This window comes from Cottoperca gobio, chromosome 16 (assembly GCF_900634415.1).
Source record: "Cottoperca gobio chromosome 16, fCotGob3.1, whole genome shotgun sequence".
NCBI classification, from domain to species: Eukaryota; Metazoa; Chordata; class Actinopteri; order Perciformes; family Bovichtidae; genus Cottoperca; species Cottoperca gobio.
In genome coordinates this window covers 23,305,078-23,326,107 of record NC_041370.1, presented here as the reverse complement: position 1 = coordinate 23,326,107, position 21,030 = coordinate 23,305,078, and the positions used below count along the sequence as shown (strand labels likewise).

The window sequence follows — 21,030 nt, the reverse complement described above, 5'->3', positions numbered from 1 at the left end:
ACATTGATTGTCCAGTCCAATGGACATCGAATACAGATACAGGAGGCTAAAGACAACTTTATTATTCTGATAATTATATTTTTCTTTTAATTTTGAACCATTTTAGAATACAAGCTAACAGTGTTTCACTTGTATCGTACACAGCTAGAGTTTCTAGAGCGTTTTGTTCACATAAATAAAAACGTGTAGACATGGATGGATCAGATGTGGGGATTGAAGACACACAGTAACAAAAGAATATGATTGAATAGTTGACACAATTGGATTGAACCTCAATGCTACGTGGGAACATGGGAGGGAAAACTAAAGGATTCAGACAAACAACTTGTCTTTCATTTTTATTTATGAAACACCCCCTTCCCAAAAATAGATACTGCATAAGACAGTTTAGTGTGAATCAGACACACTTGATCAACAGAACTCTGTTCACCCCCCCACTGAAGAGAGAGATGGCTCCAGAATACAGAGCAGGTACCAATGTACTGAACAGTCATGATCGCTCAGTCACACATCTGTCCCAGTGGGAAGCTGAGGCTCCTGCTGATATAGGGAAATTTCAAACAGGGAAAGTTAGACTTTAACATACAGTGTGTGTTCAATGCAAAGGTCATTCTGTAAACACAACATCAGTGCATAACTGAGGTCAAATTCAATAGTTCTAATTAAACTGCCACTCATACAGTAACTATACAACAGCCATTACTTACATACAGTACCATTTCTTTGCACGCTAAATAGAACAACAAGTTTATGGCAGAACACTTGACCCCTGAATCCAGACACATCCAGACATGAGACATCTTCAACACAAGACTTCGGCCCAGACACAATGAGAGGACTGATGTGTGTGGTTCAGTGCGATAGTCCTACACGCCACTGCAGCTGACCAATCAGGCGATCACATTTAGAGATGTGTGTGATGAATGCATGCACATACTCATATTGAGGCAAATATGTATATTAATCAAATATTGTGTATGGGCTGAGCTGCGGTTGCTGATCAGAGATGGAGTGTGATGCCAGAAGTCTGGCAGGTCCTGGCTGTATGCATAAAGTCTCAGAATAGGCTCAGTGATCCGCCATCTGAGGATCACTGGTGCACATTAACAGAGTTTTCACTACACTTCAATACCATCACAAACCTCCGATTTCAACATTTCTTACTTTTGATGCTTTGACCAAATATGATTTTAACTGGGGAAGTTGAGAAGAAGGAAGGAGCAACAGCAGCATAGGATCAGAGCGAGAACACAGAACCACCGCACAAAGACTACATTCAACAGCAGGTGACGTAAATGTGCAGATTGGTATCGGCAGAAAAAGACATAGTGTTCATAACTATGTTTTCGTTAGAGTATAATTATTTGAAACTAAGAGCTGTTGTGTTTTAATAACCTTACAATGAGCCCTTCATATCTACACAGGGATGTGTGTGAAGTCTTCCACCGAGCCACGAAGTAATGCTGCTTAATATCAGGTTTGATAACACAAGCTGATAAAAGGGCTAGCAGCTCAGATTTGTACTGTACCACAGCACAAAATATAAGAATATATACACTCAGTAGCCACTTTATTAGGTACATTAATGCAGTCATCATTCGGTCACCAATCATGTGACAGCAGGTCAAGTCATAAAAGCATGCCGACATGTTCAAGAGGTTCAGTTGTTCAGACCAGACATCAGAGTGAAAATGAAATCTGATCAGGTGACTTTGAGCGTGGAAAGATTGTTGGGATGTAATGTATGTAATGTAATGTAATAGTCTCTAGAGTCACAGAGAATGTTGTGAACAGAAAACTTCCAGCGAGTGGTAGTTCAGTGGGCAAAACTGCTCGTTAAAAGTTCTCAATTAGGAATTGAGAGGATATCTATGATTGGGAGGGATTGCCTCCACACGGCTCTCAAGATGGCGAAGGATGAGCCGGTGGCTAGCAACATACAGTGCTAACAGCAAAACACTGCAAACAACGGCAACAGTGCTGACGGAGTCGAAAGCGTCAACCTGAGGGGGAACAGGAGGGTAGCTGTTGCGTCTCCGCGACAACGCTGTGGGCCGGGACGGCGTTATCAGCGGTAACCACCGTATGAAGTGTTGCAGAGCAGCAGCCATTAGCTGGCTACACACAGGACTCTCATGCACTAACATGCATGCGCAGCCAGAACGGATATGTAAACACAGCACAGAGAAGCTCGGATTACAACACACATAGAGGGAGTGTGACTTCATCACTCAGCTAATAGTTGTTTACTGCTATAGAGTCCTAAAACCAAAAGCCTTTAGGACTAAAGAAATAGCAAAGCAATAATATTTAGGTGCTCAATATAAGGCTAAAGTGGGGAGGCACAACAAGACGTGTTTTAAGGTTTGAAGCACTATTCGCATTTTTCACAATTTGGCTTTGGTGAAAAAACACACTCAAGAATTCCATGTTATGTTCAGATATAATATTCCTCAGCTAGATAATATGACTCCGGGAAGCCTACTTGCTCACGTTACAGTGAAAATGTCTGATATTTCTTACAGCTACTGTGTTGATGTTGTAATTACTTAGTGTTGCAGATAGATGTTGAAAAAATAACTCATTACTTATCCCCTTCACAATAAAACACAGCTGTTGTTACCAGCCGCGACAGCAACGCTGGTATTGTCGCCCCTCTAAGTCCCCGATTTGGCTTTGTGGCTGGTGTGATCCCATCGCAAGATAGTCTTTAGTTGTAGGAGATTTTGTCATGATGGTACTGAAGTGTTAAATGGTTAAATATTAACCTTAGTATTGTATTAAGTCAAAACTCTGGGGATCTGACAACACAAATTAAAGTGTGAACCTCAGTAAGACCACAGTGATAGTAAACTTCTCGCTGCTGTTCTGAAAGATTTTATGCATACAGTACAGGCGCAGGATGTGAGGGGGGACAGCAAAGCCTGGAGTTTGGAATTTGGCCGCTTGCTGGGGAGCTTCAGTCGTTGATCAGAGCCAGGATCATGCTGGAAAAAACAGGAAAGATTTGTGTTAATACAGAACTGACTGTGTACTTCATTAAATGTTAAGTGTGTCTGAAGAAGCTGTTGCTCTCACCTATACAAATAAATGAAGAAACAGAGCAGGTGGTAACCCAGTTTAATCATGGCCTCCTTCATGTGGGACTTGAGCTGACCCCGGTTGTGGATCTCAGTGGGGTCAAACACGCCCATGTTTCCCATCGGAACCTTCACATACCTGCAGGGACAAGAAGAGAGGTGACCCAGGAGCCTGACTGCACCACCACTGGACAGTAACACATGAACTCTGTGTTCTTACCTATGGAAGACTAGAGGATACAGATAAAATCCTCACCGTTTATGTACTTTAACATATTGTAGATCTACTGATAATTCAATGGAGAGATCAGATAGGAATGTCTTTTAGTTAATCCAGTGAATGAAATACCTGAAAAATCAAATATCGCCATAATGCTGTCCTGCTCATTGATTAGCAACATTGCTTTCAATGGTCAAATTCACCCAGAGATGTTAAAAGAATTCCTACTGCGGTAGAAACTGCCTAGCTAAATATCTATCGTCTCAGTTACATTGTCATATTATACCAACTCCACAGAAGAACATGTTCTCTCGCAGACAATGCAGGAAATATGAGCAGTATGAGCATACCTATAAATGTTCCAGGCTGATACAGGCAGGTTGAGGAGGAAGATGAACCAGTGCATGGAGACCAACATCAGCATAGTGGAGAGACACTGGCCGACCATCTCTGGAATTACCCACTGGAAACACAAAATATCAAACATACATCATAGATCAGAATTTCTTTATGTAGCAGCTATGAAAAAAAAGACATATCATCATATTTAATACAATAAAAAAAAGTAACAAGGCATTACAAATAAAAGACAACATTTAAAATAAAAGGAGTAAACATCTGTGAGGTGTATGCATTTCCTCTGACAGTAATAATCCATACTAACGTGACTTACTTTGTTTAGCTTGGCGCAGCAGGCTCTAGCATTGATGTAGTCACATTCTAGATCAGACAGGGTGATAATCTGAGCTTTCAGTCAAGGTGCCACTCAGTGTTGAATAGAGAAAATATATTTTTCATGTCAACTTTCTCATTCCTCATTGTTTAGAAGACATACTAATATAGCTCATATACACTTTAGACTACTTCAGACATGGCTTTCAGACATAGTTTTAGCTCATTTAAAGCATATCCAATTGACAGCGACCCCCATGCCAAGAACACAAAGGGAACTCGTACACAATGTGCCTCAAGCGTTGTAACGTTACATCATTGACATGGTTATTATGAAACCATAATTCATCTAGTTCATCTAAACTAGGCTAGCTATATTGGTTAAAGACAGCAGTTGGAATAACTAGTTATTATTATTGTAAGAACAACTTCAGGGCATCAGTAGGTGAATGACTCACAAAGCAACATTAAATGATCACATATTTTCAGCGCTAAAGTGCTCTTATCAATAATAGCGACAGGGGTAAGCGTTAGCAAGCTACAAATGTGTTTTTTTTTTTATCTCCCACTATAGTCGTCTTGATTAAATGTCAATTTAACTTCCCGTTTTGTTTTTACGTTCTTGTAACCACTGCTTGTCCTCCGGTTACTGTGCTGTTAAAGCAGGTTACTGTTAACTTAGTTCAGGCTAACCTGTCACTGACTCTTAACAAGGCGGCTAGCTAACCAGTAAGCTAGTTAACGTTCATGTAAACAAGGGACTTCATAGGTGCTTCGGTCAGTTAGCCGCTTTGACGAATAAGCTTGAAAACATACAGCCGAAAAGGATACAAAGTAGACCGAGAGGAAAATAAGTGCACAGCAGTCCACAAGTGACAGAATGAACACTGCCGCCTCCATTTTTCTTCTTCCGTCAGTGATTTGTTTTCATTTCCGGCCTGTTCTCGATTATGAGCGTCTGCCCGAAACAGTGACAGATATTGTACTGCAGTACCGCCACTTAGCGGACAGGAGGGGAGCTGACGACAGCACAGCCAGGAACTGGACAGAATATATCGCACCTCATAACATTGCTTTGGACTAACTAAAGAAAAAACATATATTGAAGGCTCATATGTAAGACAAGAAAACAACTCATGTGTCAACAACAATAATTTCATCTTTTAGTTGTTTTAGTGTTTAGTTTCAAATCAAATCAAATCAAATGTATTTGTATAGCCCAATATCACAAATTATACATTTGTCTGAGTGTGCTTTACAGACTGTACAGGTTACGACATCCTCTGTCCTTAGACCCTCGCATCGCACAAGGAAAAACTTCCTAAAAGAAACCCCAAAATTAAAGGGGAAAAAATGGAAGAAACCTCAGGGAGAGCAACTGAGGAGGGATCCCTCTCCCAGGACGGACAGACGTGCAATAGATGTCGTGTGTACAGGATAAACAACATAGTACAAATACAACATTTGACAGAAATTATGTTGTGTTGAAAAAAAAAGAAATAGAAAGTATGGATGAATCCAGGAAAATGTCAAAAAGGCTTCCCGGTATCCAGCAGGACCAGGTCAGCAGGCGCTGTCACGATTCATGATCCTGACGTAAACTTTATCAGTGGCAACCTGCCACATGAGAGACAGACACTCCGGGGATGAGTTAGTAACATACATTTACATAAATGCATACAGATAGAGAGGGAGAAGAAGAAAGGGGAGGGGAGGAGAGAGGAAGAGAAGGAAGAGAGCAGGGAGGTGTCCCCCGGCAGTCTAAGCCTATAGCAGCATAACTAGGGGCTGATCCAGGGCAAACCTGAGCCAGCCCTAACTATAAGCTTTATCAAAAAGGAAAGTCTTTAGCCTACTCTTAAATGTGGAGAGTGTGTCTGCCTCCCGAACACAAACTGGAAGCTGGTTCCACTGGAGAGGAGCTTGATAGCTGAAGGCTCTGGCTCCCATTGTACTCTTAGAGACTCTAGGAACCACAAGTAACCCTGCAGTCTGGGAGCGTAATGCTCTAGTTGGTTTATAAGGTACTATGAGATCTTTAAGATATGCTGGAGCCTGACCATTAATTGATTTGTAAGTCAGGAGAAGGATTTTGAATTATATTCTGTATTTTACCGGGAGCCAGTGCAGTGCAGCTAATACAGGAGTAATATGATCCCGTTTCCTTGTTCTAGTCAATACACGTGCCGCTGCATTTTGGATCAACTGAAGAGTCTTAAGCGACTTTTTGGGACAACCTGCTAACAATGAGTTGCAGTAATCCAGCCTTGAAGTAACAAATGCATGGACTAGTTTTTCTGCATCATTTTGAGACAGGATGTGTCTTATTTTTGCAATGTTACGTAGATGAAAGAAGGCAGTCCTTGAGATTTGTTTTATGTGGGAGTTAAACAACAGATCTTGATCAAAGATGACGCCAAGATTCCTTACAATGGTGCTGGAGGCCAAGTTAATGCCATCCAGAGCTTCTATGTCATTAGAAAATGCGTTTCGGAGGCGTTTAGGGCCAAGTATAATAACTTCAGTTTTGTCTGTGTTTAACATCAAAAAGTTGCTAGACATCCAAGTTTTTATGTCCTTAAGGCATGCTTGAAGTTTAGCCAATTGATTGGTTTCGTCTGGTTTAATTGATAGATATAATTGGGTATCATCCGCATAACAATGAAAGTTTATAGAGTGGTTCCTTATAATATTGCCCAAAGGAAGCATATATAAGGTGAATAGAATCGGTCCAAGTACAGAACCCTGCGGAACTCCAAGACTGACTTTGGCTGTCATGGAGGATTCATCGTTAACAAGTACAAATTGAGATCGCTCAGATAAATAGGACTTGAACCAGCTTAGTGCGGTTCCTTTTATGCCAACACAATGTTCCAGTCTCTGTAGTAGAATGTCATGATCAACAGTGTCGAAAGCAGCACTGAGGTCTAACAAGACAAGAACAGAGACAAGTCCTTTGTCTGATGCCAATAGAAGGTCATTGGTAACTTTCACCAGTGCCGTCTCTGTGCTATGATGAACTCTAAATCCAGATTGAAAAACCTCAAATAAACTATTATTATGTAAAAAGTCACACAACTGTTTTGCGACTGCTTTCTCAAGTATCTTAACGAGAAAGGGTAGGTTAGATATCGGCCTATAGTTGGCTAAAACCTCTGGATCAAGACTAGGCTTTTTAAGAAGTGGTTTTATTACAGCTACTTTAAAGGATTTTGGTACGTAGCCAGATAATAGAGACAGGTTGATCATATTTAATAACGAAGTGTTAATTAAGGGTAAAACTTCTTTAAACAGTTTAGTTGGAATCGGGTCTAAAAGACAGGTTGATGGTTTAGACGATGAGATTGTTGAAGTTAGTTGGTTAAGGTTGATTGGAGTAACAGTCTAGATATATTTCAGGAGTTACAGATGTTTTTAAAATTCCAACAGTTGAAGTTAAGTCATTACCAATTGAGGTCAGGAGGAGATTAATTTTGTCTCTAATAATTATAATTTTATCGTTAAAGAAACTCATGAAGTCGTCACTACTGAGTTGTTGGGAACAACTGTTCAAATAATGGATTTTTAAACCAAACGCCCATCTGTTTGTTGGTACAGGCATTACAAACATTACTCTGTTCACCACAGTTAATCAATCAATCAAATCAATCAAAAAACTTTATTGTCATTTAGAGATTATACAATGTACAATTCAAATGAAAAAGAAACTGTTGCAGAGTTTGGTAGTTCTGCTCCTTATGCTGCGGAACCTCTTGCCAGAGGGCAGCAGGGAGAACAGGCCGTGGTGGGGGTGAGTGGGGTCTTTTATAATGTTCTGGGCTCTGGTGAGGCAGCGTTTATTATCAGTGTCTCTGATGGAAGGAAGAGACGTCCCGATGATCCTCTCCGCTGTCCTCACCACTCTCTGCAGAGACTTCCAGTCTGAGGTGTTGCAGTTTCCAGACCAGGTAGAGATGCAACTGATCAGTATGCTCTCTATAGTGCCTCTGTAGAACTTGGTGAGGATGGAAGGGGGGAGCTGTGCTCTTTTCAACCTGTGCAGAAAGTGCAGGCGCTGCTGTGCCCTTTTCACCAGTGAGGAGGTGTGAAGGGACCAGGTCAGACTGTTTGTGAGTTGCATCCCCAAGAACTTTGTGCTGTCTGTAGTCTTCACTGCTGAGCCGTTGAGGAGGAGTTACAGTGATCTGCAAGTGCCGATGAGGTATGTGGAGTTTTTAACTAACCGTACTGGGCATTGCTCAAAGGACACAGACCTGCCTCAGTCCTCTTTCAATCATAAGTCCCACTAACACACAACTGTAATGCTCTGACAATGTGTGTAAAGAGATCAGGGTGCACCAACTCTAAATATAGCACATGAGACGATATAATCAAAGTCTGGTTGAGACAAACTGGTCCATCTGGTTTACACAGAAATTCTCTTCAGGTAGTCTACACAGGGGACTAACCAGTGCGTTGGTTATGTGCAGCATTTGCTTCCTTCTGTAACTTGTGTTTCTGTTTCACCTTGCCTGCCACAGGCAGTTTATAGGTCAGTATGTTAATCCATAATAGACAACTATTAGAATAATAGTTCTAGAGGGACCAACTCACACTTACTATTCACTGTCTGCCCTGGGTGAACTGACCCTCAAGAAGATCCCTCAAGTAAGTAATATACAACATGAACAGGCTGTAGACTCAGTAAGGGTGGAGGTAGGAAACCAGCATCTGTCGCAGGACTGAACACAGGTGCTGTTCCACGAAACTGAATTGGCAGAACAGGTTTGCATTGGCAGCTGATGCATGACAGTGTAATTACACCAGACAGAAAATGAAAATTCCAGCACAGATGGACCAGAACATAAACAGATGTATCCTGTTAGATCATGAGTCAACACAGAAGGAAACACCTTTCGTATTATGACATTATGGTCTTATTGGAAAGTACTTTCACCTTACATACTGCATTCAAACAGTTCTCTGGACCTGGGATGAAGTGTACATTTAGGAACTTAACTCATTTATTTTGTTATGAACAAAACATACAAATAATTAATGTTACTCTCTGCGTCAGTGTGTGGATATCCTACTCCCTCTTTTCTTGCTGTGAAAACATGATGAAAGCTGCTTTTGCATAACAGTGACTCATCCTGCTGTCACTCATTAGAAAGTGGGCAGGGCTGCAGGGGAGAATACGAGAATAGCAAAATGTGGAGGAGGAGGAGGAGGAGGCAAGAGGGAATTTTCTTTTAGCCTACTGACAATGCTTAAAAAGGAGAGTATCACTCTGCTGGAGGTGAAAAACTAGTGAGATAGGAGTGGGAACATATTTTTAGAAAGCGAACACAGACAGACTGCAGAGCAGACAGTAGTATGGCCCGGGTTGCTCCTATAATCTATTTGCACATCACACTTGTGATTCTGGAAATGAGACATGCCACTGAGATGGATAGCAGCATGCTGGGAGCTACAGCTCAAGGTACCGCCATCATCGGAGGAATCTTTTCTATTCATGAAGATGTTGAAAAAGACAACAACTCCTTTGCACCCCACCTACAGCCGTGCGTCAGGTGAGATCATTCAACCTAATGCAGAAATTATGAACTTTTTCACTTCAAGTCTGTATTTATCCTTTTTGACTCTGACTCTTTGGATGCAATTACCCAAACTCCCCAAACGTTTCCTTTAAGCTGCAATAATCATAAGATGAGAGTTTAGTCCTGTGATTAACCAGGAGATAAAACAACATGATATTCAATATTCTACGGTGGAAAAAGAAGTAATCAGAGACATTACTTAAGTAAAAGTAGAAATTGTACAATTTAAAAAATAATCCATAAGAAATAAAATTAAAGTCCTGCATTCAAAATCCTACAAAAGTAAAATGACAGAAACAAATATGTTTACAGTTTTAAAAGTAAAACATAGTGTAATTGGCCCCTGTGACATAAAAACAATAGCACTGAAACATGAAGTTATGAAGTGCTTGACATGATTAAAATAAAATCAAGTTAAAATATACATAAAATTGGGGATAAAAAATGAATGGAGAAATATAATATAACATGTTAAAGGGAAGGAGAAAAGGGATATAAAAACTCCTAAGAATACAAACGTAATAAAAATACAGATTAAACATGTATGTATGATTAAATATTGTTTTCAAAATCCCTAAGTGCATCAATAACCTTCATATGGCCTTTTCAGAAATTGGAAATATGTTTGTTTGTAATATAATAATCTGCTTAGTATATTGTGCATACAAACAGATAAATGTAGGGGAGTGAAAAGTACAATATTTCCCTCCAAAATTTAATAAAAAACATTTTAAAAATGGTGGAAAGAAGTGAAAAATGTAAACATAATACTTTACAAAATTAAACTACTGGTAATATTTCCACACAAAACAAGACAAAATTTCCCCCTTGCATCTAAAGTACCTGCAGGTGTGATGAAAACACAGAGACACTGGGGGCGGGAGACTATTTTTGAATATTTTAGCTTTGATCTCATATCAACAGGTTTAAAGTAAAATAAATGGTTTCAGTTTTGATGAAATGACTGTTTATTAGTAACTTGATTCTTTTATCAGGAAGGCATATAAGTCTTGAAATTGAAATAGTACTTCACCCTCCTTGCATATCTCATTTCAGTTCTCCACTCCATAACATCTTTACTGTATTCATTATTGTTCCCACAGGTTTCAAGAAAGTGGCCTGGTGAATGTGCTGGCTATGATCAACGCTATAGAAACCATAAATAAATCCCCACTGCTGGCTGATGTTAACGTCACTCTGGGCTACCACATCCTGGACTCCTGCTCCGATGTTAGCAGAGCTCTGAGAGCCACAGCAGGCTTCATCGAGCACACCGACTGCCACACCGGGAACAACAGTTGTGACCACCCAGTCTTGGCTGTGGTAGGGGCCACTCACTCTGAAATATCTATCGCCATCGCCAGGCAACTGACCCTCAAGAAGATCCCTCAAGTAAGTAATATACAACATGAACAGGCTGTAGACTCAGTAAGGGTGGAGGTAGGAAACCAGCATCTGTCGCAGGAATGAACACAGGTGCTGTTCCATAAAACTGAATTTGCAGAACAGGTTTGCATTGGCAGCTGATAAACATCAGCCAGATGCATGACAGTGTAATTACACCAGACAGAAAATGAAAATTCCAGCACAGATGGACCAGAACATAAACAGATGTATCCTGTTAGATCATGAGTCAACACAGAAGGAAACACCTTTCGTATTATGACATTATGGCCTTACTGGAAAGTACCTTCACCTGTCATACTGCATTCAAACAGTTCTCTGGACCTGGGATGAAGTGTACATTTAGGAACTTAACTCGTTTATTTTGTTATTAACATACTGTATACTGTGTAACATATAGAAAATGCATCAATAATTATTATTATTATTCATACAGACAGCGTACGAACACCACTTTCTGAATTACTCATAAAATAACAAAAATACAAATACCTTACTTTTGCCCTGCAAGCAACAGATTTAAAGGATGAGGATGTTGGTGGTTTTATCGGTGTGTCCATCCAGTACTTCGGTCCAGAGCATCAACATCAACAACCACTGATCAGATTCATATTCGTATGCATGTTAATGGTCTTTAGAGGAGGAGCCAGCATTTAAACCATGGAACCTCATTTTTGACCCTTTATGAACCACTATAATAACAAAATCATCTAAGTTCCGAGGTCCGAACTTTTAAACACATCTCAAGGTCTTCATTCAGCAAGAGAGGTGGCGCCCCATGTGACCTAAGTACTCAACGTCATGTGATAACAAGTGGTCATTTGTGTTGGGGAAACATAACAACGATCTCTGGTCAAAGATGACCTCGTTGATCTTTCTCCAGCCGTGCACTCTGATGAGTTTTTTCCACCAAGTTTATTAAAGTCACATTAACATTACAAGACAACCACTCTTAATAGCTATTTAGCTTCAGGTTCAAGTTTTTTTAACTTGTCACCAACATGTCAGTTCATTGCCAACAGGTGACTCATTCCTGATGGCACAGTGTGGTGAAGGAGCAATGTGTAATGCCTGGCCACATACTTCAAACAAATAGGGGGCAGCACTTTTCCTCCAGTACTGGGTCCTTATAATCTAAATGTACAGTTATCAGTTATACAAATAAAAGGCAACTGCTAGCGAACAGCAGGGCAAGAAGAATACTCAAAATTTGACCAAACAGCTGAAACTCAGTGATCCAGTCAAAATAACAGCAACGACATTTTATAATCTCACGTGTGGTGACGGACTACAGTTTACACCAGCCATCTGTGTGTGTGTGTGTGCCACTAACAGGGGGCTGTACGGTCCGTGTTACACTTTGATAGTTATTTTATGGGACTATATCCAAAGTGTCCGAAAAAATTCAGCAATTTTGAATTTAATCTAAACAAACTATCAAAGTGCAACACAGACACTGTCACTGTAAAAGTCACATATTATGCAACTTTTCAGGTTCATTTTTGTATTTTGGGTTTATACTAGAATATGTTTAGATGATGTAATGCAGGAGTGTTTGTAGATGCCAAAAAGAATAAAAAACTATACAATGAATGATCAAGCTGAAAATTGGGAATTTTGTGGCTCATAGTTTTTACAATTTTTATTTGGCCATTCAACGGTAAATGACACATCTCAAAAAATAACATAACTGTGTTTCTTTTCTCCAGATCAGTTATTCATCAACCGCTGTCATTCTGAGTGATAAGAGCCGTTTCCCTGCCTTCATGAGGACCATTCCTAATGACAGATATCAGACTGCTGCCATGGCCAGTCTGCTCAGCACCTACGGCTGGAACTGGGTTGGAATAGTTATCACCGATGGAGATTACGGCCAATCGGCTCTTGCCCAATTTGTGTCCCAGGCTTCTCAAATGGGGATCTGTGTGGCCTTCAAATCAATCCTACCTCGCTCAGCAAACAGTCAGGATGTCAGGTCTGCAATCATAAGGACTGCCACAACCATCTATAAGAATCCTAAAGTACAGGTGATCGTGTCATTTTCCAAAGCGACTCACATGATGCTCCTTTACCAGGAGCTTAGGGATCAGATGCTGACAGCAGGACAGAACAAGAAGTCAATGAGAAGAGTCTGGGTGGCCAGTGACAGCTGGTCTTCCTCCAGTTCTGTGAAAGGAAACATAACTCTGGAGGACATTGGACACATTGTGGGCTTCACCTTCAAAAAGGGAGACCTGTCGTCATTTAATCAGTACCTGAGCAGACTGGAGGCAGCTGGACATAACTACATAGGGAATAACATCTTTATGCAGGAGTTCTACACGCAGCTAAATGCTAGTAAAGGTTATGGAGACACTGAGCTGGTGTCTAAAGCTGTGAACACCATTAGAGAACACAATCATGCCGACACTATCCTCAGTGTTGAGATGGCTGTGAGCGCCATCGCTCAGGCTGTGGTGTCTATCTGCAGGAGCAGAGACTGCAAAACCCCAGGCACAATGCAACCCTGGGAGGTATTCACATACATGACTGTGTGCTTGTGTGTGTGCGCTCTTGTGTTGTATTTAAGTTCGACATGGGTTAGTTTTAGGGTGAACTAAAATAAGGGATAAGATTAGGATTAGGTTTTGGTCGTCGATAGAGATTAAATATGTTACATTGATATACAGTATATCTCAAAAGTGAGTACACCCTTTAGATTTTTGCAAATATTCTGTTATATCCTTTCAGGGGATAACATTATCCTACTGAAACTTTGATATAACTTAAAGTAGTCAGTGTGCTGCTTGAATAACAGTATAGATTTATTGTCCTTTGAAAATTACTCAGTACACAGCTGTTAATGTCTAAACAGCTGGCAACAAAAGTGAGTACAGTCCATAGTGAACATGTCCTAATTGTGCCCAAAGTGTCAATATTTTGTGTGACCACCATTGTTATCTAGCACTGCTTTAACCCTCCTGGGCATGGAATTCACCAGAGCTGCACAGGTTGCTTCTGGAATCTTCTTCCACTCCTCCACGACGACATCACGGAGCGCACGGATGTTGGACACCTTGCACTCCTCCACCTTCCTCTTGAGGATGCCCCACATGTGCTCAATTGGGTTTAGGTCTGGAGACATACTTGGCCAGTCCATCACCTTAACCTTCAGCTTCTTCAGCAAGGCCGTTGTCATCTTGGAGGTGTGTTTAGGGTCATTATCATGTTGGAAAACTGCCCTACGGCCCAGTTTCCGAAGAGAGGGGATCATGCTCTGCTGCAGGATGTCACAGTATATATTGGAATTCATGTGTCCCTCAATGAAATGCAGCTCCCCAGTGCCGGCAGCACTCATGCAGCCCCAGACCATGATGCTGCCACCACCATGCTTGACTGTAGGCAAAACACATTTGTCTTGGTACTCCTCACCAGGGTGCCGCCACACACGCCGGACACCATCTGACCCAAACAGGTTTATTTTGGTCTCATCAGACCACAGGACATGGTTCCAGTAACTCATGTTCTTGGATTCATTGTCTTCAGCAAACTGTTTGCGGGCTTTCTTATGCATCGGTTTCAGAAGGGGCTTCTGTCTGGGGCGACGGCCATACAAACCGATTTGATGCAGTGTGCGGCGTATGGTCTGGGCACTGACAGGCTGACATCCCACTTCTGCAACCTCTGCAGCAATGCTGGAAGCACTCGCACGTCTATTTTTGGAAACCAACCTCTGGATATGACGCTGAGCACGTGGACTCAACTTCTTTGGTCGACCCTGGCGAGGCCTGTTCCGAGTGGAACCTGTCCTGGAAAACTGCTGTATGATCTTAGCCACTGTGCTGCAACTCATTTTCATGGTGTTGGCAATCTTCTTATAGCCAAGGCCATCTTTGTGAAGCGCAATAATCCTTTTTTTCAGCCGCTCAGAGAGTTCCTTGCCATGAGGTGCCATGTTGTCCAGCATTCAGAGAGAATTGTGCCCAAAACACCAAATTTAACAGCCCTGCTTATCATTTACACCTGAATCCTTGTAACACTAACGAGTCACATGACACCAGGGCGGGAAAACAACATCATTGGGCACAATTAGGACATGTTCACTATGGGGTGTACTCACTTTTGTTGCCAGCTGTTTAGACATTAACAGCTGTGTACTGAGTAATTTTCAAAGGACAATAAATCTATACTGTTATTCAAGCAGCACACTGACTACTTTAAGTTATATCAAAGTTTCAGTAGGATAATGTTATCCCCTGAAAGGATATAACAGAATATTTGCAAAAATCTAAAGGGTGTACTCACTTTTGAGATATACTGTACTTACCATAAACACAGGGTTGAGACAACACACACTTTTATTTTTAATTTGACAACCACATTTTCCACAACACAAAACCTCCTGATTTTCATCGCCTGATGTGTTTGACTAAAGAGGATAAAGGCTGAATCTAAATATTCAGACTTCCTTCCGCTTGCAGACTTCCCAATTGTTCTCAATTGTATATTTGCTAAGTCACTCTGTGGACTTCCAGTACGTTAAAGTCCAGATGCAGCACATTTATTTTTATAGACATCTTTTTTGTCATTTTCGATGTGAAAGTGTATTAGTGTAGTAAGATTTCATATTTCATATTTTACAATACAGAATATGCATAGGCTTAATATTTTGGATTAGTTCCTTTCATAAATATATTGTAAGTTATGCTGTGTGAAGCAGCAGACCCTGCACATATTTTGCATTCATTACCTATTTCAAAACCGTTAAGAACCATTGATCAGTTTAACATCATATACATAACTGTATATCTGAATATTGAGTCCCATCTTGTATACAAAGTGTTTGACACCATGGTGTCCTACAGTACAGATTTTCAGGCCATGTTATGATAAGTTACTCATGTCTTTCCCTCTGGACTGAGCCCTCTAACACTTTGTATGAGAGATGCGACTTAAGAGGAGTCGGCTGTTAATTTTCTCTTGTAAGTAGATTATAAACACGCCTGTTTTTCACTACCCAAAATAAGCATTCAATTAATAACATAGATAACCTGAATTTATAAAAAACAAGATTGCCAAACACAAATCATTAAAACTGTAGTCTTGCAAACTAATGGTTGACGTCACGGTGACTACGTCCACTTTTTAAATACAGTCTTTGCTTGATCCTTAACAGACCCAAATAGAGGGAGACAACCAACACTTTTCAATACCAATTTTTTTTTTTATTGTAAAAGAGCCGGCATACATGCACATTTTCCTGCATTTCACAGATCACACGCTCTGTCTGCCTCAAAAAACATGCTTCTTTTATTTATTTATTTTCCCCCAGCAGACACTTTGATCTGTCATAGTAGGAAAAGCACAGTTGTTACTAATAACATTAACAATGGTTGTGTCCCTGTGAGCCATGACAGTGTGTCATCGAGCATCAGAAATATTACCAGGACCCTGAAACTGAAGCAGATAAATGGAATTGAGCCTTCATTTATTTGATTGATTATGCTAGTGCTTTTCTGACTGTAACATGTCAAAATGTCTGCTGTGGAAAATTATTTATTTACAGTTACACTTAATGTGTCAAAATCATTGTGGTAATAATTAATTTATGATAGAATAGTATGCAGCACTTTAGGGTTAAGGACGAAGGATGGAGACTCGATGCATTTAACCTATGGTCCTCTCATGTAGAGTCATGCAGTAAATACAAAACAATATGTCCCTGCAAAATGTGTGGTTTAATCAACTAATCAAAGATACAAATGTGATAATGAAATGTCTCATATCTTAAAGGTGCTTAGAGCTCTGTGGATGCAGCCGTTCAAACTTGGAGAAAAGAGCTATAAGTTTGACAGCAATGGAGACATAAACCTGGGCTATGATGTGACAATGTGGAGGTCAGATGGAGGGAACATCCATGTCAATGATGTTGTAGCTGAGTATAACCCACATAACAACAACCTCACCATCACCAACCACAGCACCACCCAAAAGCTTCAGGAGCTGAAGGTAGGCCCTTCTTTTGCCTGTTATTTTGTATAAACACACAGAGATACTGCAGTCTGTGTTTAATACAAACATTCAGACCATCAAAGCTGCCTTAAGCAATACTAAAAAACAGGATTTCAGTTTTACAGTATATCCAGTATGGTAATAAGTTGTACAGACTTCAGTAATAAATACAGTAAAACTAATTGAAAGGAATAAAATTATCATTGTCTCTCCCTGCTTTCCTCAGCACATCATCTCAAAATGCTCCAATAGCTGCGTCCCTGGAGAGTTCAAGAAAATAGCTGAGGGTCAGCACACTTGTTGTTATGAGTGCATCAACTGCACTGCAAACTACTACACTAATAACACAGGCAAGACATTCCCCTCCATACACACGCTGGATATTACTTACATGCACCATGACTAATAGCCATGAACTCCAGTTTCACCTGGCATGATCATTTGTTTAGGTGTGATCAAACAAAGACCAAGGAACTAATGAGCACGAACTAAACTCAGGTTTTGTGTTTCCACCACATCGGGAGACCCAGGAAGATTGCTCAAATTTGGCCACTAAATGATTTTAAAATGACAGCTTTGACATATTTGTGTATGTGATGAGACAACAACATAATGGAGACAAGCAGAGGTGGAGACAGACTGAAAACTGCAGTCTGTCTCCACAGCAGATGATGTGGGGAGTGTTGGAGTGTTGCTTTAGTCTGTAACTGTATGATCATACTATAGTGTGTGTGTGTGTGTGTGTGTGTGTGTGTGTGTGTGTGTGTGTGTGAGTGTGTGTGTGTGTGTGTGTGTGTGTGTGTGTGTGTGTGTGTGTGTGTGTGAGTGTGTGTGTGTGTGTGTGTGTGTGTGTGTGTGTGTGTGTGTGTGTGTGTGTGTGTGTGTGAGCATAACAGCGTGGCCATGTCCGCTTACATCCACTATGACGTCACTGTATAAATCCATTTGTCTTTGAATTCATCTTCCCATTATGAGGCTTATGTTGAAAACAAGGTCAGCTGAACAACCAGGTTAGGGTTGGAATTCTCTTTGCCTGTGTGATTGTTTTATTCTGTACCTGTGCTTGTGCTTGGTCCCTGCAGATATGGACCAGTGTCTGAGCTGTGACAAAAACACAGAATATTCTCATGAGGGCAGCTCCAGCTGCACCCCCAAAGACCTGCTCTTCTTCTCCTGGCAGGACAGCTTTGCGGTGGTGCTCCTGACCTTCTCTGCCCTGGGAATCCTCCTGGCTCTGCTGGTGTCCGCTCTGTTTCTACATCAGCGTGACACTCCTGTTGTGAAGGCTGCTGGAGGGCCACTGAGCCAGGTCATCCTGTTCTCTCTGGTCATCAGTAACATTAGTGCCATGCTGTTTGTAGGTCAGCCCAACAGTTTACAGTGTAAGGCTCGACAGGTGCTGTTTGGCATCAGCTTCACTCTGTGTGTCTCCTGCATCCTGGTCAAGACCCTGAAGATTCTGCTTGCCTTCCACTTCAACCCTGAGATGCAGGATGTTCTGCGGAGGCTTTACCAGCCTTACGTCATCGTCAGCATCTGTGTGGCCTTACAAGCAGCTACCTGCATCTGCTGGCTGGTCCTCAAAAGCCCATTTAATTACATCATCTGGTATCCAACAACTCTGCTGGAGGAATGTGATGAGGGCTCATATTCAGCCTTCGGGGTGATGTTGGGCTACATAGCTGTCCTGGCATTAGTGTGTTTCATCTGCGCCTTCAAAGGACGCAAACTGCCCCACCGGTACAACGAGGCAAAGTTCATCACCTTCAGCATGCTGCTCTACCTAATCTCCTGGCTGCTCTTTGTTCCTGTCTACATAAACACTCCAGGAGTCTACCTGCCAGCTGTGGAGATGGTAGTCATTCTCATCTCCAACTACGGCATCCTTTGCTGTCATTTCATCCCAAAGTGCTATATAATACTTTTAAAAAAGGAACAAAACACAAAGACTGCTTTCATGAAGAATCTGTATGAATATTCCAGCAAAACCACAGATTCCATCTCTGTGTCTGTGGTGACGAACGGGACTGCCTTTAAAAGTTTGTACAGAGGTTCACACTGCCTCCGAAGAAGCAACAGCATATGAACTATCAAAAAGTGTTCATTTATATTAAATTGTACATTTTGCACATTTATATTATAAAGATTATATATTTACAAGATCTGAGCTTTTGCTTCTGTGTTTTCAGAAGTAAGAAGTCAGACTTATTTTCTGCTAATGTTTTCAAATTTAGAGAGTCATTGCAGCACGAGCCAGAAACCAGAGAAGCTGGATTCTTAATCCTCTAATTTGTGTATTTCAGCAAAGAACATGTAATATCATTCCCAGTGGCTTTGACAGATTTCACAACAGAGGTCTTGGAGAACCCAAGCATTATGAAAATAACCATTAAAAAGCCATGAGATAGTCTTTGACGTTACTGGGTTAGCCTGTCACAGTGTCTTATTCTAGCTGTCTTATTTTCCTATGACCGGACATCAGCCAGAAGCAGGCTGGGTAGTTGAATAGTCTTAGGTCCTAGCCGGGTTAGCTTAGCTCCCATCTCGGCTCTCCTCCTGGGGTGGTCACTTTGCCGCGGTGGCGGGAAGCGACATGGATAAGGATGCGGTAGGAAGGAGAATGGATGATTGGAAGGGAAAGAGAGGGTGGGTCGAGAATTCTGAGACGAACGAGGCCGGATGTGTTGAGTATAAGTATACTTGACGGGTAATTAGAGGTGTGGTTGAGGCATTGCCCCGTTCCTGAACATAAGTTAACCAATGACCTTAATTTCTTATGACAAACGGGTACATATACATGTATATTCCTATTCCTATGTATTACCTTTGTGCACAGCAAATGAGTGAAATAACATAAAATCAATGCAGGTCATCTTTCCTGTATCAAACTCAACATGTTTAAGCAAAACATCCTATTAATAAAACATACTTAAACATCAATTAAAGTTCATTTAATTTTTCATTGAAAATCTCTTTAGTTTGGTCCTCGTCTGGGGCGTGATTCTGTGTGTGTCTGTGTGTTTGTTAAAGAGTACGGTCTCCTGTACAGAGGTAGAATCAGTAGGTAATGTCCTCATATCTATTGGGTGCACTTATATACTTCACTTTAACTTACTTACTTAAATCAATAAATAAAGTTTGATGTCTCTTTTTTGACAGCTCCACAGATTGCTGTAAAACCACAGCGTGCGTTGGTTTTCTCTACCAAATTTGTTTTACTAATCTGTTATCATATTTATGTAAACACAGGTCACAATGTGTCATGTCATGCTGGCAGAGACAAAACAAAGCCATTATTTAAAAAGGTGTTTCATAAACTATACAACTTAAAATTACCTTTAACTCAAAGAATCCGTGGTCAGCCTGATAGGATGAGAGTAGATTCCTCAGCACTGAACTCTAACTCAGTCTAGTTGTGCAGCATAAGAAGATAGGAAGGGAGAGGGGAACCATAATAACTTAAAATATTAAATGGCGTCCCAGCTTTCCTTACATTTTCAGTGTGGCAATATCCTTGTTCTTTTAGTGGGAATGTTTCTTTGAAAGGGAGAGTAGACTTGTGGGAACTGGAGAGCTGAAATGCGTCGTGTTGAACAAATGCGTCGTGTTGAACAAAAAAGGCCCTTAAGACCATTATTTAATGACTGCAGGCTAAACAGAAACTTGAGGAACTTCAGCCTGCTTCAAGGAAAGAATGCCAAACTGTAACGGGATATAAGTAAGCTGACAGTCCACAATTCTGTAATCTATTGTCACTGTTACTCAAGGATATACTTATGTTTAGCAATACACAAAGGTTTAGAGAGAACAGTACAACAGAGATGAAATGTTCATGGCATGAGTTTCCAAGTAGGGATTTTCCAAAAATCTGTGCTAAATAATATATTCTGGTAAAAACATGGCTTAGTGTTTGCTAATAATGCAGCTATACATGTTGGTTAAGTATTAATTACTGATTCTTACTTTCTAATAATCCAACGCTGTACAGTCTGTAAAGCACACTGAGACAAATGTATAATTTGTGATATTGGGCTACATAAATACATTTGATTTGATTTGATTTGAACATGTCCGTCGTTAAAAA

The 21,030-nt window shown here is 40.8% G+C and overlaps 2 protein-coding genes across 2 annotated transcripts; one reads left to right on the top strand and one right to left on the bottom strand.

The window, feature by feature from the left end:
* Positions 1–325: 325 nt before the first annotated feature.
* Positions 326–4,935, bottom strand: cnih4 (cornichon family member 4). Its single transcript, XM_029451345.1, has 5 exons — positions 4,804–4,935; positions 3,974–4,042; positions 3,651–3,763; positions 3,079–3,219; positions 326–2,987 (listed from the first exon to the last, which is right to left on the bottom strand). Exons 1-5 carry the CDS (start codon positions 4,870–4,872, stop codon positions 2,960–2,962), a joined length of 420 nt encoding a protein of 139 aa, XP_029307205.1. The 5' UTR covers positions 4,873–4,935; the 3' UTR covers positions 326–2,959.
* A 4,374-nt stretch (positions 4,936–9,309) lies between these two features.
* Positions 9,310–19,886, top strand: gprc6a (G protein-coupled receptor, class C, group 6, member A). Its single transcript, XM_029452570.1, has 6 exons — positions 9,310–9,524; positions 10,655–10,943; positions 12,665–13,468; positions 16,728–16,943; positions 17,173–17,296; positions 18,029–19,886. The coding sequence occupies exons 1-6, from the start codon at positions 9,328–9,330 to the stop codon at positions 19,030–19,032; spliced, it is 2,634 nt and encodes an 877-aa protein (XP_029308430.1). The 5' UTR covers positions 9,310–9,327; the 3' UTR covers positions 19,033–19,886.
* The last annotated feature ends 1,144 nt before the right edge of the window (positions 19,887–21,030 follow it).